Raw genomic sequence first — 17,186 nt, forward strand, 5'->3', positions numbered from 1 at the left:
CCTCATCTTATTTTTGTTGAGCCTGCGATTAACAGCAAAAGTAGGCGAGACACTGGGTTCCGCTGAAACCTTTACAAATTTTTTTTATAAATTTCTAATATAACATTGAGAAGTTATTGAACTTTATTTGTTTATAGTCTGATAACAGATTTACTAGTATTGTGCAACAGCACAGTGTATTGCACAACAGAAAGAAATCTTTAATTGAATGTAAATTCAATTCATATAACCAATTTCAAGTTCTTTGACTACATTTATTCAAAAACCTATAATATGTCAAATATTTAATTACAATCCAAATTCAGACCTGTATCAAGCTTGAATATTGTGTCCATTTTTGCCCCAACTGTTCAGGGTTGGACCTCTGCAGGCGTATCCAGCTGCGCTCAGCGAAGCAGTTTATTTTCAAGTCCATGCTCTAACTTTAGTGTACCTTAACCAAATGTAACGAAACTTATACACAATACTTTTAACCACAAAACCAAGATCAAGTTTGAATTTTGGTGCCGTCATTTTTACTATTATGGTTAGGGTTATGCCCAGTTACAAATGGAAAAAAAATACTATAAAATCACAGGCCCTAGACATGGCATGGGCACATAAAGAAATTAACAGAGCTTTCTGTATATTTGATTATTTTAGAACTACAGTTTAAGGTTGCAATAGAAAATATCAAAATTTTATATGACAAACATATGAAAAAAAGTGATTTTTATACGATCGCAAAAAAATTTTGCGGTCGTATATTGGTATGACGTTGGCGTTGTTGTCGTCGTCGACGTCCGAAGACACATTGGTTTTCGCACTCTAACTTTAGTTTAAGTTAATGGAATTCTATGAAATTCTACCATAAGGTTCAATACCATGAAAGGAAGGTTGAGATTGATTTTGGGGGTTATGGTACCAACAGTTAAGGAATTAGGGGCCAAAAAGGGGCCAAAAATAAGCATTTTTGTAACTTCCAGACATAACTTGTGTGTTAGTGTATGGATCTTTCTGACATTGTACCACAAGGTTCCATATCACAAAGGGAATGCTGGGATTGATTTTGGGGGCAAAAAAAGGCGCAAAAAACTAGCATTTTTCTAGTTTCATGACAATAACTTGTGTGTAAGTGTATGGATCTTTATGAAATTGTACTACAAGGTTCCATATATATATATCACAAAGGGAAAGCTGGAATTGAGTTTGGGGGTAATTGCCCAAAACGTTTAGGAAAAAGGGGCCAAAAATAAGCATTTTTCTAGTTTCCAGACAATAACTTGTGTTCAAGTGTATGGATCTCTATGAAATTGTACTGCAAGGTACCATACCACAAAGGGAAGGCTGGGATTGATTTTAGGGGTAATTGCCTCAAAATTTTAGGAATTAGGGACCAAAAAGGGGCAAAAAAACAAGCATTTTTCTAGTTACAGGACAATAACTTGTGTGTAAGTGTATGGATCTTTATGAAATTGTACTACAAGGTTCCATATCACTAAGGGAAAGCTGGGTTTGAGTTTGGGGGTAATTGCCCTTAATGTTTAGGAATTTTGGGCCAAAAAGGGGCCAAAAAACAAGCATTTTCTAGTTTCCAGACAATAACTTGTGTTCAAGTGTATGGATCTCCATAAATTGTACTGCAAGGTACCATACCACAAAGGGAAGGCTGGGATTGAGTTTGGGGGTGATGAATCATAAGGGGGTTCAAAAAATTTGGGGGGGGGGGGATTTTTTTTTCCTTTTTTTTTTTTAAATTTTCCATTTTAAATTGGTTATTTCTGATTTATATATAAAAGCAAATAATAATAATATGGTTTGAACAGGTAAATTAAAAATTTTTAAGTTCTTAGACCACATTCATTCTGTGTCAGAAACCTATGCTGTGTCAAATATTTAATCACAATCCAAATTCAGTGCTGTATCAAGCTTGAATGTTGTGTCCATACTTGCCCCAACTGTTCAGAGTTCGACCTCTGCGGTCGTATCAAGCTGCGCCCAGCGGAGCATTTTATTGATAATTGCTGAAGAGAAAATGGTTTAGTTAAAAACATCTAAGCTGTGATTAAATACATATTTGAAATAATACACATCTATAACCTAGTTGAAATAATACACATCTACAGTTGCAAACTTTCCAGAGGAGCTATCCAGCACTTTGATTTTGGTCGTTAGTGATATCGTGATTCGCGGGTTTTTTCATTATTAGACGATAAATACTGAAAATTCCGAAGTAATTGTTTGATCGCCATTGTTTATTTTTCTATCACGATGGACGAACAGCAAAGGCTCTTAAAGGTAAGTAGTTAATTGTTTGTGATTAGTTTTTACGATTTTGTGACAATCTTTCTTTCAAATTCACTTAGGGGAAATGTCCACAGAAAGAGGTCGCTTTCAGGGCCTGTACTGTCGTCTAAAGAGCCGATTGCTAAGCAAAAGCGATGTGTACGTACCAAGATTCAAGATTTATAAATAAAACAGTTCGAGTTTAAATGATCGAGGGACGAGTAACGCATTGTGCACTCTATGTTGCAATCATAACAATACATGTGAGAGGAGAACTACACTGTAGCTATTTGATTAAACATTTAACATGTTTTATCAATAAATAGTAATCAAATTATAAAATATTTTTCTTTTTCAGTTTCAAATCTAGCCAACAGATTTCCACAGGCCATAGGGGATAGAAATATCACGGAACTGTTGGATCAGTTCTCATAGTACCAGCTGTCTTCTGATGAACTACCAAGTTTGACCAGGCAATAGCAACATATATATAGTTTGTTGGGAGCATAAGGGCAGAGATTAAAGATGACATTTTAGATGGCAAAAAAACGTTATGACACTCTTTCAAAGCTTGATAAAGCTATTTTAGTTCAGCCAAATATCAATTCTGACTGTGAGAGAGCATTTTCAATTATAAAGAAATTCACACTGAATTCTGATCAGAACTTGACAATGATATATTGTGTGCCTTGTTATTAAGTAAATGTAACCAAACTGGCAGTTGTTTTGAGTATGTGCCTAGTGGTGTTGTATAAAAGCAGCAAAACAAACCACTGTTGAATACAATAAAAGTTTACAGTTGAATATTGTTTCTTGTATATTAATAACAAATTTGTATAATGTGAAATTATGAACATTGTTCACATTAAATAGTCCGCATCTACATCACACGTTTTCACACGCTTTTTGACATGTGATATCATGTCATGACATGATTTCTCATTGTCAGAGGTTGGCAAGTATGCCAATATCTAGTATTTTCAGTGTTTGTATTAATTAATGTTTCTTAATATTAAACTTTACCTTAGCAGCTGAATAGGTGTCAAAGCAAAAATCGTTTATCCTTCTGGAAATCGATAATTTTGTCTGCAGCTTTGTTGGGGTTCATGTTTGCCATTTGTTATCCCTAAAGTTTTTATACGACCGCAAAAAATTTTGCTGTCGTATATTGGTATGACGTCGGCGTCGTCGTCGTCAGAAGACACATTGGTTTTCGCACTCTAACTTTAGTTTAAGTGAATGGATCTCTTTGAAATTTTACCATAAGGTTCAATGCCACAAAAGGAAGGTGGGGATTGATTTTGGGGGTTATGGTACCAACAGTTAAGGAATTAGGGGCCAAAAAGGGGCCAAAAATAAGCATTTTCTAGTTTCCAGACAATAACTGTGGAACGGTGTATGGATCTCTCTGAAATTATACTACAAGTTTCCATACCACAAAGGGATGGTTAGGATTTGCTTTGGGGGGTTATGGCTCAAACCATTTAGGAATTAGGGGCAAAAAAGGGGGAAAAACAAGGTTGTCCTGGTTATTGGACAAATACATTAGTACAAAACATAATTTAAAGCAGTGTAAGGGAGATAAATCAAATACATCATGAAATTATCTCCCTTACACTGCTTTTAAATTATGTATAAAGTAATGGTTAATGAACAATTAAGATAATTTAAAACAGTGTAAGGGAGGTAATCCAAATAAAACGTTTTGGTTACTTCCCTTACACTGCTTTTAAATTATGTTTAAAGAAATGCATATTTATAAAGGAAGACCAGTAAAAATATCTGCAAATGTTGCATCTTTTTTTTTTACAAAAAAATCCATATGAAAGATTTGACACTATATTTTAAATTCTATTATAAACATATTAAGTTAGCACTATGGTAAATTTAAATGGGTAATTATGGTTGCAAACTCCATTGGAAATTTGAATTGAGATTATGACCATATCTTGAGGGAAAGAATTTTTTGGGGGAAAAAGGGGGGGGGGGGGGGGTAAAAAGAAATTGTTGGGGGTCAATTTTTTCTCATTTCAGATTTCAGAAATAAAAAAGAATTATTCTTCAAATATTATTTTTTTTTCAAATTTCAAATATTGAAAAATTTCAAGAAGTAATCTTTAATTGCACAGTATGGCGCATTAGATTTGTAAAATCTTTGACCACATTTATTTATTTGTTATGCCGAATCTAACCGTGTATTTAAATTTTTAATTTTGGGTCCAATTTTCAAATTGGTCTCCATTAAGGGTCAAAGGGTCCAAAATTAAACTTTGTTTGATTTTAACAAAAATTGAATATATGGGGTTCTTTGATATGCTGAATCTAAACATGTATTTAGATTTTTGTTTTTTGGCCCAGTTTTCAAGTTGGTCCAAATTGGGGTCCAAAATTAAACTTTGTTTGATTTCAACAAAAATTGAATATATGGGGTTCTTTAATATGCTGAATCTAACCATGTATTTAGATTTTTTATTTGTGGATCCCGCTTTCAAATTGGTTCATATTGAGGTCAAAAGGGTCCAAAATTAAACTTAGTTTGATTTTTACAAAAATTGAATTCTTGGGGTTCTTTGATATGCTGAATCTAAAGATGTGTTTAGATTTTTAATTATGGGCCCAGTTTTCAAGTTGGTCCAAGTTGGGGTCCAAAATTAAACTTTGTTTGATTTCATCAAAAATTGAATATATGGGGTTCTTTGATATGCTGAATCTAAACATGTATTTAGATTTTAGATTTTTGGCCCAGTTTTCAAGTTGGTCCAAATAGGGGTCCAAAATTAAACTTTGTTTGATTTCAACAAAAATTGAATATATGGGTTTCTTTGACATGCTGAATCTAACCATGTATTTAGATTTTTTATTTGTGGGCCTGCTATCAAATTGGTTCATATTGAGGTCAAAAGGGTCCAAAATTAAACTTTTTTGTTTGATTTCATCAAAAATTGAATTATTGGGGTTCTTTGATATGCCAAATCTAACCGTGTTTTTAGATTTTTAATTTTGGGTCCCGTTTTTATACGCCCGTTTACGGGACGTTTTATGGTATACCGTTGTCCGTCCGCCCGTCTGTCCGTCTGTCGGTCCGTCATCAACATGTCGGACATTAACTCAAAAACGCTTTAACCAATTTGCATAAAATTTTGGTGAATTGTTTATATCTATTGAGGTGAGCTCCCTTTCCTTTTTTATAAATTTTACATTTTACGTTTCCAAGTTATGGGGTTTTATTCATTAAAAAAGGGGGGATTTCCATTTTTCGGACAATAACTCAAGAATGCTTTCACCAGCTTGCAAGAAATTTTGGTTAATTGTTTATATCTATTGACATGAGCTCCCTTTTGATTTTTATAAATTTTAGATTTTACGTTTTCAAGTTACGGGGTTTTATTCATAAAAAAAGGGGGGATTTTCCAGTTTTCGGACAATAACTCTAAAATGCTTTCAGCAGTTCTCATGAAACTTTGATGAATTGCTGATATCTATTGATGTAAGCTCCCTATAGAATTTTATAAATTTTAGATTTTAGATTTCCGAGTTATGGGGTTTTATTCATTAAAAAAGGGGGGACTTTCCAGTTTTCAGACAATAACTCGAAAATGCTTTCAGCAATTCTTATGAAACTTTGGTGAATTGTTGATATCTATTGATGTAAGCTCCCTTTAGAATTATATATATTTTATTTGTTAATAGTCTGACAACAGTTTTACTAAGTATTGCGCAACAGCATAGTGTATTGCACAACAGCAAGAAATCTTTAATTGAATATAAATTCAATTCATATAACCAATTTCAAGTTCTTTGACTACATTTATTCAGAAACCTATAATATGTCAAATATTTAATTACAATCCAAATTCAGACCTGTATCAAGCTTGAATATTGTGTCCATTTTTGCCCCAACTGTTCAGGGTTGGACCACTGCAGGCGTATCCAGCTGCGCTCAGCGAAGCAGTTTATTTAAATTGGTCTACATTAAGGTCCAAAGGGTCCAAAATTAAACTTAGTTTGATTTTAACAAAAATTGAATTCTTGGGGTTCTATGATATGCTGAATCTAAACATGTATTTAGATTTTTGATTATGGGCCCAGTTTTCAAGTTGGTCCAAGTTGGGATCCAAAATTAAACTTTTTTTGATTTCAACAAAAATTGAATATATGGGGTTCTTTGATATGCTGAATCTAACCATGTATTTAGATTTTTTATTTGTGTGCCCCGCTATCAAATTGGTTCATATTTAGGTCAAAAGGGTCCAAAATTAAACTTTGTTTGATTTCATCAAAAATTGAATTATTGGGGTTCTTTGATATTCCAAATCTTACCTTGTGTTTAGATTTTTAATTTTGGGTCCCGTTTTTTAAATTGGTCTACATTAAGGTCCAAAGGGTCCAAAATTAAACTTAGTTTGATTTTAACAAAAATTGACATTCTTGGGGTTCTTTGATATACTGAATCTAAAAAAAAATGTGTTTAGATTTTTGATTATGGGCCCAGTTTTCAAGTTTGTCCAAGTTGGGGTCCAAAATTAAACTTTGTTTGATTTCAACAAAAATTGAATACATGGGGTTCTTTGATATGCTGAATCTAACCATGTATTTTGATTTTGGACATTGGACCATAATAGGTAAATTAAAAAAATTCAAGTTCTTAGACCACATTCTTTCTGTGTCAGAAACCTATGCTGTGTCAAATATTTAATCACAATCCAAATTCAGAGCTGTATCAAGCTTGAATGTTGTGTCCATACTTGCCCCAACTGTTCAGGGTTCGACCTCTGCGGTCGTATCAAGCTGTGCCCAGCGAAGCATTTTATTGAAGAAAGGTCATATATATTTACATTGAAAACATGTATGAGATAATAATGATGCTTACTGACTACATTTTTTGCTTGTTTTAGAAGGAGACTGTTTACAGACATCTGTAAGTGGGTTTGTTGATAATGGAGATTTGATCTTCCATTGCAAATGTAACTGTCAATGCTTACAAAGCTGGAGATGGAGTGGAGGTCCAAATAAAGAGGATATGACCAATAATAGATATGTGCTACCATCTTACAAAGACAAAATCAGTATAACTCAAAATGCTCCAGGTGTACATGAATATTCCATCATATTGAAGGCAACAGAGACTGATCTTTTTTCATCAGACTTTACATGTCATAATGGTTTTAATTTTAAGCAAATAAACAGATCTGAGTGTAAGTTTATTTTTATTCCCTAGTTTAAACATTTATATAGAAATCTAGTTACAATATGCTTCTTCCGTTGAAAGGAAATTCACAAAAAATGTAAAAAGGATAAGCTATTCTGTATAAATGTTATTATACCCCCGTTTAAAAAAAGGGGGGGTATACTGATTTACCTCTGTCTGTCCATCTGTCCATCCATCAGTCAGTCCATCCATCTGTCAGTCCATCCATCCATCAGTCCATCTGTCCGTTCCATAAATATTTTTGTCGCATTTTTCTCAGGAACTACATTACAAGGATTTCTGAAATTTGGTTTCAGGGTTTATATAAGTCAGCTATACTGTGAGATGCACTTTCAGATTCATCACTCAACAACTTCCTGTTTACTGTCAAGTATTTGGGTGGGGGTATAATCAGTGAGCAGAAGCTCACATTTTCTACTTGTCATGTTTTATTCTCCTGGATAATGAGCAAAACTGATTTGAAAAAGCAACTACCGTAACTGAACAAGTGCGTATTGTGACTGCATCTTGACAAAACTCATGTGATAGTTAAGATTCCACCCTTATACATCACAAAGTCCCAAAACAAGCAGGACATACCTTTGTCACCTTTCAGAAAAGAGAAATGCGTGTTATCCATCTTGTCGGCCAATCATAACCATGACGGTTGTCAATTTTAGAAACATAGAAATCTTTGCAAAAATAATGTGACATGCTGCCTAGATATTTTCCTAATGGATAGGGAAGGTAATTTAATAGAACCTCTAATGGAATAAAGAAAATGTTGTTTTTGTCTGGCCTTGATAGAGTAAAAAAAGCAAGACTTAGATATACGGACTCAGGTGGCAGGAGTGTCAATGTTCAATGTATTAATTTATGATTAGGTCAGTTGTATAGTAAACCTCTAGTAGTAGGTCAATGACATTTGATATGCAGTTGTATTAGCACTAGCACATCTCATTTCCATGGAGATTATTTTGCTTCAACCCCTCAGTCATGGTCTGTTGACTTTGAAACTTTGACCTTGTGTTACTGTACATGTATTAGTTTGTGATTAGGTCATTTAATGTGGAACCACTAGTAGTAGGTTTATAAGCATTTTCCATGTAGATTATTTGGCCCTGCCCCCTCAGTCATGGGTCTATTGACTTTGAAAGTAACTTGCTAAGTTAACTTGTAGTAGTTTGTGATTAGGTCTGTTTACAGGGAACCATCAGTGTCAAGTTTATGATATTTGTTATGCAGTTGTACAAGCATTAGCACATATCATTTCCTTGGAGATTATTCAATCCTGCCCCTTCAGTCATGGTCTATTGAGGTTGAATTTTTTACATAGTTTAATTGTTAAAGTTTGTGATCAGATCAGTTTAAGACGAACCACTAGTTAGTCTTAAGCCATTGGCATATAGTAGTATGTGAGATATATGTGTTACTATCCAGTGGCGGCGTAAAATATTTGTGTAAAGCTTTATATTTCATCAGGTAGAAGACTTGGATGATATATACCTTGTATGCAAATACCTTATGTTACGAAGTTTTTGTCCATCATATATGTATCCATTGTCTTTGACCTCATTTTCATGGTTCAGCGACTGCTGAAATAATTACTGTTTTTTTTTTTGTTATGTATTTTTCTCACTTATTATGAATATCCGGATAATTATATTTGGTATATGGGTTCCTTGCAATGTCTTCTGTCAGACAGGCTTCACCTGACCATTGACCTCATTTCATGGACAAATGATCAAAGTTAAAGTTAAAAGATTAGGTCTGTTTCTCAGATACTATGAGCAGTAAGTCAACTATATATGTGGTGTAGGTAATAATTGTAAGGGGTACATATTAGTCTGGCGGGTTTAAACCTTCATGTTACAGACTTTCAACATAAATTCTATGAGAAGTAAGACAGGTGAGACATTTCAGTGTGTGCATTCTTGTTAAAATTCCTAATACAAAACAAATATATTACACACACTTTTGCAGTATAAATATGATATTAAATGATGTATTTATTTTCAGTACTACAACACATATCTCCACCTATCCAGTCTACAGTTACCTCAACCATGTCATCACCTGAACAAACAAAGACCTCAACCATGTTAACACATGAACAAACAAGGACCTCAACCATATCAACACTTAAACCACCAAAGACAAGTTATAATAGTGAGTCTGAATGTTAGAAGTTATGTTCTATACCCATTTTCCATACCTAACATTAACAATTGTTGTTAAAGTTGAATAATTCCCATTTCTAATCGGTCAAAGGTATAACTTTATAAAGTGACTATAAGAGAAAATATCATACATCTGATAATATGAATAATTTCAGGAGTTGTCTATTCTTTAATCCTTAAATTTGAGCAGTAAATTAATACATAGCCTTCATAACTAATTTTCCAAATAAATTAGTACATTTTTTCATCAACCATGATAAATCAATGAGACAAGGCTTTTAAGGGATGAACTTATATATAATTAGCTGTAAAAACAAGGCTTTAATAGTTGTTGCACACATGTAACTTAATATACAAGACACTTGGGAATAATCTTGGAAGCTTGTGCACACCTCATTACATGCCCTTATATTTTTTTTTTACAATAAATAAAAACACTTTGTGATTGAGCATGATATACTGTAAACCAACTTATTTTCGCGGATACTTTATTTCTGGTCCTTTTTCCCGGCGATTTTATTATCGTGATTCTCAAATTTATTTGATGTAGATAAATAAGGAGAAATCGAAATTACACATTTGTGACGATTTATTTTTGGATTATTTTTCTACTTGTGAAAGTTGCGAAAATAAATTGCTTGCGAAAATTAGTTGGTTTACAGTATGTCAGAGCATTTTCAGGCTTTGAAGTGATCGATATAGAAAAGCTGTAATAACACCCTTCAGTTATTACAGGCATACTTTTTCTGTAATAACATAGGTGTACTATGCATGATTGTCGAACTATTTATAGTTTGGTATACATAAAGACGATAATTATATCGTAGAACTTGTATACATTTAAAAAAACAAAAAATGTATATTGCCCCTTTGAAACATGTAACATACATATCTTTTCACAGTTTTTATATGACCGCAAAAATTAAAATTTTTTTGGTCGTATATTGGTATCACTTTGTTGTCGTCGTCTTTGTCAGCATTGTCCGAGACAGATGGTTTCCGGATAATAACTTTAGTATAAGTAAATAGAAATCAATAAAATTTTAAGACAAGGTTTATAACCACAAAAGGAAGGTTTGGATTGATTTTTGGGGTTATGGTCTTAAAGGTTTAGAAATTAGGGGCCAAAGAAGGGGCCCAAATAAGCATTTTTGCAGTTTCCAGACAATAACTTGTGTTTTAAGTGTATGAATCTCTCTGAAATTATACCACAAGTTTCCATACAACAAAGGGATGGTTATGGGGGGTTATGGCTCAAACCATTTAGCAATTAGGGGCAAAAAAGGGAAAAAAAAAGGGTTTTTATGGTTAAAGCACAATTTAGACAATTTAAAAGCAATGTAAGGGAGGTAATCCAATCCATATAAAGAATACTTGTATATATGTTTGATTACCTCCCTTACACTGCTTGTAAATTATGTATTAAGAAATGATGATTGTCTTGAGATGATTAGCTTTAAATTTATTTTTAGAAGTTACTATTATTTAATATTAATTTTAACCTTGACTGTATGTCATTTTATATTTTAATATTTTATGATGTATTTAAATGAATAGTTATGGTTGCAAACTCCATTTTTTTTGGGGGGAAGGGGGTGGGGGTTAATATTCAACAGCATAGTGTATTGCACAAAAGCAAAAAAAAAACGGGTAAGTTTTTTTTTTTGGGGGGGGGGGGGGGGGGGGGGGGCAATTCACAACAGCATAGTGTATTGCATAAAAGCAAAAAATTGAATATCAATTCAAATCATATAACCAATTTTAAGTTCTTTGACTACACTTATTCTGTGTCAGAAACCTATTATGTGTCAAATATTTAATTACAATCCAAATTCAGACCTGTATCAAGCACGAATAATGTGTCCATTTTGGCCGCAACTTTTCAGGGTTGGACATCTGCGGTCGTATTCAGCTGCGCTCAGCGAAGCAATTTATTGAATTATTTTAGTCCACAATAACAAATGTATGTTTTCTTTCTCTAATAAGGCACGGATAAGATATATGATTGTTTCTGGTTACCCAACCTAACCCATTTCAGCTGCAATTTGAGACATTTTATTGACGTCAAATAACATTTTGTCAAGTCAGTTAAGGAAACAGTTTTTATTTAGATTAGCCTTTGAATCACATCTTCTAACCGTTTGCATCAAACTTTAATTTTATTATTCACGTCTAAACATGTGACGACTTTATGACAGACATTCTTCATTGGATAACATGTGATAAAATATGTGGATACATGTTTTAGTCTATCAAATTTAAGGAGCTTCTGCAATCTATTTTGGTCTCTATCTGCTTTGTTGAAAAGAGTTATATAACTGTGAGTTTAATTAATTTGAGCATTAACATATATCGAAATGTTATATTTCATTTACCTTTGCTGTAAATAAGATCTTATACATGTGATATTTATGGTAAATAAATGTCTGTGCTGATAAAAGATATTGATTATGAAATTAATTATTTTCTTTGTATGTTGTTAAAGGTAAACTGAATGATGATGAAATAGTAGGAATAGTGGTTGGATCTTTGATAGTGGTAGCACTAGTAGTTGTAGTAGCTGTATTCTTAGTTAATAGGGAATGCAATCCACCAAAGAAGGAACAGAGAGAAGAACAAATGCTGATGAATACAACGCCACATGTGGAGCAGGATCTGCTTACCCTTCCGGAGCACCCGAGATCACCCCCAGTTTTTGGTGGGGTTCGTGTTGCTTAGTCTTTAGTTTTCTATGTTGTGTCATCTGTACTATTATTTGTCTGTTTGTCTTTTTATTTTTGGCCATGGCGTTTTCAGTTTGTTTTCGATCTATGAGTTTGACTGTCCCTCTGGTATCTTTCATCCGTCTTTTTTAAGAGTAATATTTGTAGTTCTAAGGATGATTGATAGGTAGGTTTAAGAAGCTGTTATACATAATCAAATGATCAATTTTAATATAAAAATAAGAAGATTTGGTATGATTGCCAATGAGACAACCCTCCACCAGAGACTAAAGGACTTAGAAGTTAACAAATATAGGTCACTGTACAGCATTCAGCAATGAGCAAAACCAATACCGCATAGTAAGCTATAAAAGGTTTAAAAAGATAAATGTAAAACAATATAAAAGAGATAACCAATCAATATGTGCTGAGTATTGTGTTGTGTTATGCTTCCTGTCATTCATGAAACACAAAGGTTCATATCAACATGATCAATGTTATAATGCTTTGGTGAACATAATGGAATATCTGTGTCATAAATAACCATGGAAAAAAACTTTGTCTTCTTTAGATTGCCTTTATGCTTTCTTCCTACATTTCTATGAAATATGATATGAAGATTTTTATACCCCCCCCCCCCCCCCCCATAGCAGAGGGGGCATAAAGTTTTACCATTGTCCCTCTGTACATGTGTCCATGCATATGTCTCAAAGTTAGTTTCCGTTCTATAACTTTAGTTTACCTCAACCAAATGTTATGAAACTAATACACAAGGCTTATATTACCACAAAACACAGATCAAGTTTGAATTTTGGTGGCATCACATTAGCCGCTCTAAAAGTTATGCCCCTTTACAAATGGGTTTCTGTTCTCTAACTTTAGTTTTCCTCAACCAAATGTCATGAAACTTGAACACAATGCTTATTACCACAAAATACAGATTAACTTTAAATTTGGGTAGTATCCCTTTTACTGTTCTAGAGTTATGCCCCTTTGTGAATGAAAAAAATAGCTGAATTGTTTGTTTCGGTTATCTTACTAAAGTTTGCCTCAACCAAATGTTATGAAACTTTCCACAATACTTATTACCACAAAAGTCTGATAAAGTACAAATTTGGGTAGCGTCACTTTTACTATTTTTCAGTAATGTCTCTTTATAACTTTACATGATATGCAACCTCAAATACCTTAAGGTCTTCAGCGATAGGTAAACATCTATTCTATTCCATTCTATTATTTCAAATTGTGCTTTGATATTGATTTTTTTTTGCATTTTACACAAGTATAAACTTATCATTTGTATGTACCAAAGATTTGTTGAAATGAAGGTTTAGTGTCAAAAAGGGAAAGCAAAATATGCAACATTCATTAAATAAAAATCAATTTATATATACTTTTCTTAATTGTGTGATTATATTGTAGGACCTACAAGAACCAATGTGAATCCTGATGGCATTGATTATTGGTTTTGCCTTGTAAGTTAGTTGAAATTTCAAAATCAACAGGAATTATAGCTTGTACTAAAGTTTTGATAGAGTTTATGTTTGTTTTAATGCACATTATGAATTATACTTAACAACAAAAGAAACACACCATATCCATAGTGTATAGTGAAATGTATTTTTTTAAGTTGATTTACTTTATTTTGTTATGTTATAATAATCATGTTGTAAAGGCATTAATTGTCCATTTCATTCATAGTTTTTGGACATATTCATGATATCAGATAGACCAGGCCTTACCCAGAAATCTTTTTATACAGGCATTAACGTTTATTTTTAAATTCATCATATTAAAAAATATTTTTTGGGTATGGATCGGCTCATATCTAAGAATTGATGAAACATTCTGAAAATAAGGCTTTTTTACATTTTTTTTGCAGTTTTGAATCAAATCCAAGAATTGAATGCCTATTTGTAAAACCAAATTCAATAATACAAATACTAGTGTACCACAGACTAATTTTTTATATATGATCATAAGAATGTTGTTATTTGGTAGATTTACAACACATTTTAGTGTTCTAAAGAATTTAAGCTGCCAAAAAAGTGGCTGTATCATTGCTTCTCCTTTAAAATGAAATGTTAGCTTAATTAGATTTATATGTGTAATCATGTTAGGAAAAATATTGAATGTTAACTAATAAGAGCTTTTTCCATGTTGAAATTGAAATGCCCATTAACATTCATGTTAAGGGGCAATCAGTCATTAGATAAGGTCCAAGTCCTGAACTTGCTTTATCTTTTGAACTTATCAAATTAAAGTTTATTTGAACATTGCAAATTGGTCTTTGTAGGTGAAAAAACTACATGCATGTTCAATCTTTTCTAACAATTTGAAGTAGCGAATTAAAAGTAAAATGAATAAAGTTGACCTGGAACTATTTATGCTACCTTTAACTAGTAATTTCATAAATAAATTTCATGCTCACTTTTCAAAATTTATGTAAATTTGCTGTTAAAATAGAAGGAAATTCAGCATTGACTTCTACTTGTTCATCACTGTGCTATGAATTTATTGAACCTTAAACTGCCAAGAGCATTTTCCATGTGCAAGTATTCAGTAATTACAAGTCAAGCCTGTACTGTCTCAGCGTTGTTGCATTAGTGATTATTTTTGCTTCTGTTTTTAAGATCTTTTACCTATTTTATATTTTTATACCGGAACAATTGTAATCATGTAATATAAAAAATGAAGTGCCTCAGTTACAACACATATCATTTAAATATTAATTTGGTCTTTAATTAATTTTCAATGAAATCAAGAATAATATATAAACTGATCTTAAAATTAATATATTATAAGTTATTGTCGAGCCTGCGACTTTTGTCGCAGAAAGCTCGACATAGGGATAGCGATCCGGCGGCGGCGGCGGCGGCGGCGGCTACGGCGGCGGCGGCGGCGTTAGCTAACTTCTTAAAAGCTTTATATTTTAGAAGGTGGAAGGTCTGGATGCTTCATACTTTGTATATGGATGCCTCATGTTACGAAGTTTCCGTCAGTCACATGTCCAATGTCCTTGACCTCATTTTCATGGTTCAGTGACTACTTGAAAAAAAAGTTAAGATTTTTTGTAATGTTAGATTCTCTCTTATTATAAGTAATAAGATAACTATATTTGGTATGTGCGTACCTTGCAAGGTCCTCATGCCCGTCAGACAGTTTTCACTTGACCTCGACCTCATTTCATGGATCAGTGAACAAGGTTAAGTTTTGGTGGTCAAGTCCATATCTCAGATACTATAAGCAATAGGTCTAGTATATTCGGTGTATGGAAGGACTGTAAGGTGTACATGTCCAACTGGCAGGTGTCATCTGACCTTGACCTCATTTTCATGGTTCAGTGGTTATAGTTAAGTTTTTGTGTTTTGGTCTGTTTTTCTTATACTGTATGGCATAGGTCTACTATATTTGGTGTATGGAATGATTGTAAGGTGTACATGTCTAGCGGGCAGGTGTCATTTGACCTTGACCTCATTTTCATGGTTCAGTGGTCATAGTTAAGTTTTTGAGTTTTGGTCTTTTTTTCTAATACTATGTGCAATAGTTCAACTATATTTGGTATGTGCGTACCTTGCAAGGTCCTCATGCCCGTCAGACAGTTTTCACTTGACCTCGACCTCATTTCATGGATCAGTGAACAAGGTTAAGTTTTGGTGGTCATGTTCATATCTCAGATACTATAAGCAATAGGTCTAGTATATTCGGTGTATGGAAGGACTGTAAGGTGTACATGTCCAACTGGCAGGTGTCATCTGACCTTGGCCTCATTTTCATGGTTCAGTGGTTATAGTTAAGTTTTTGTGTTTTGGTCTGTTTTTCTTATACTGTATGCCATAGGTCTACTATATTTGGTGTATGGAATGATTGTAAGGTGTACATGTCTAGCGGGCAGGTGTCATCTGACCTTGACCTTATTTTCATGGTTCAGTGGTCAAAGTTAAGTTTTTGAGTTTTGGTCTTTTTTTCTAATACTATGTGCAATAGTTCAACTATATTTGGTATGTGCGTACCTTGCAAGGTCCTCATGCCCGTCAGACAGTTTTCACTTGACCTCGACCTCATTTCATGGATCAATGAACAAGGTTAAGTTTTGGTGGTCAAGTCCATATCTCAGATACTATAAGCAATAGGTCTAGTATATTCGGTGTATGGAAGGACTGTAAGGTGTACATGTCCAACTGGCAGGTGTCATCTGACCTTGACCTCATTTTCATGGTTCAGTGGTTATAGTTTAGTTTTTGTGTTTTGGTCTGTTTTTCTTATACTATATGCAATAGTTCAACTATATTTGGTGTATGGAAATATTGTATGATCTATTTGGCAGTCACACAGGTTTTATTTGACCTTGACCTCATTTTCAAGGTTCATTGCTCAGTGTTAAGTTTTTGTGTTTTGGTCTGTTTTTCTTAAACTATAAGCAATAGGTCAACTCTATTTGTTGTATGGAAGAATTGTTAGCTGTACATGCCTGCCTAGCATGGTTCATCTGACCTTGACCTCATTTTCATGGTTCATTGGTCAATGTTTAGTTTACTTGGTTAATGTTAAGTTTATGTGACAGTTGTAATAAAGCTTTATATTTAGGACTATCAACATAATATCAATGATTAGTAAAGAAGGCGAGACATTTCAGCGTGTGCACTCTTGTATATGTAGTGACTTGTATAAGTTTACATTCAATTTGGCATAAAGGAATACTGTTTGTCTTTGGAAAAATTGTATAAGACAAGATACAAGCTAGCCAAGTGGAGAAGTTTAGATGTAGCAGTCCTATGATTTGTTGTGTTGTTATCAACATTGAGTTCAATCTGTGATTAATGTTTTAAGACATCAGTTACCTTGTGGATG

The 17,186-nt window shown here is 33.3% G+C and overlaps 1 protein-coding gene across 3 annotated transcripts in view; it reads left to right on the forward strand.

The window, feature by feature from the left end:
* LOC127722003 (uncharacterized) overlaps positions 1-15,139 on the forward strand; it is a 69,583-nt gene extending 54,444 nt beyond the window's left edge. For 2 of the 3 annotated variants that reach the window (XM_052228857.1, XM_052228858.1), the window contains 4 exons: positions 7,161-7,460; positions 9,473-9,622; positions 12,119-12,336; positions 13,758-15,139. In XM_052228857.1, the coding sequence (XP_052084817.1) occupies positions 7,161-7,460; positions 9,473-9,622; positions 12,119-12,336; positions 13,758-13,778 (689 nt within the window). In that variant the 3' untranslated portion in view covers positions 13,779-15,139. Of the gene's footprint in view, positions 1-7,160; positions 7,461-9,472; positions 9,623-12,118; positions 12,523-13,757 lie in introns of all 3 variants that reach the window. The other variant, XR_007991593.1, reaches the window with a different exon arrangement.
* The last annotated feature ends 2,047 nt before the right edge of the window (positions 15,140-17,186 follow it).

Source organism: Mytilus californianus, unplaced genomic scaffold (genome assembly GCF_021869535.1).
Source record: "Mytilus californianus isolate M0D057914Y unplaced genomic scaffold, xbMytCali1.0.p SCAF_12, whole genome shotgun sequence".
NCBI classification, from domain to species: domain Eukaryota; kingdom Metazoa; phylum Mollusca; class Bivalvia; order Mytilida; family Mytilidae; genus Mytilus; species Mytilus californianus.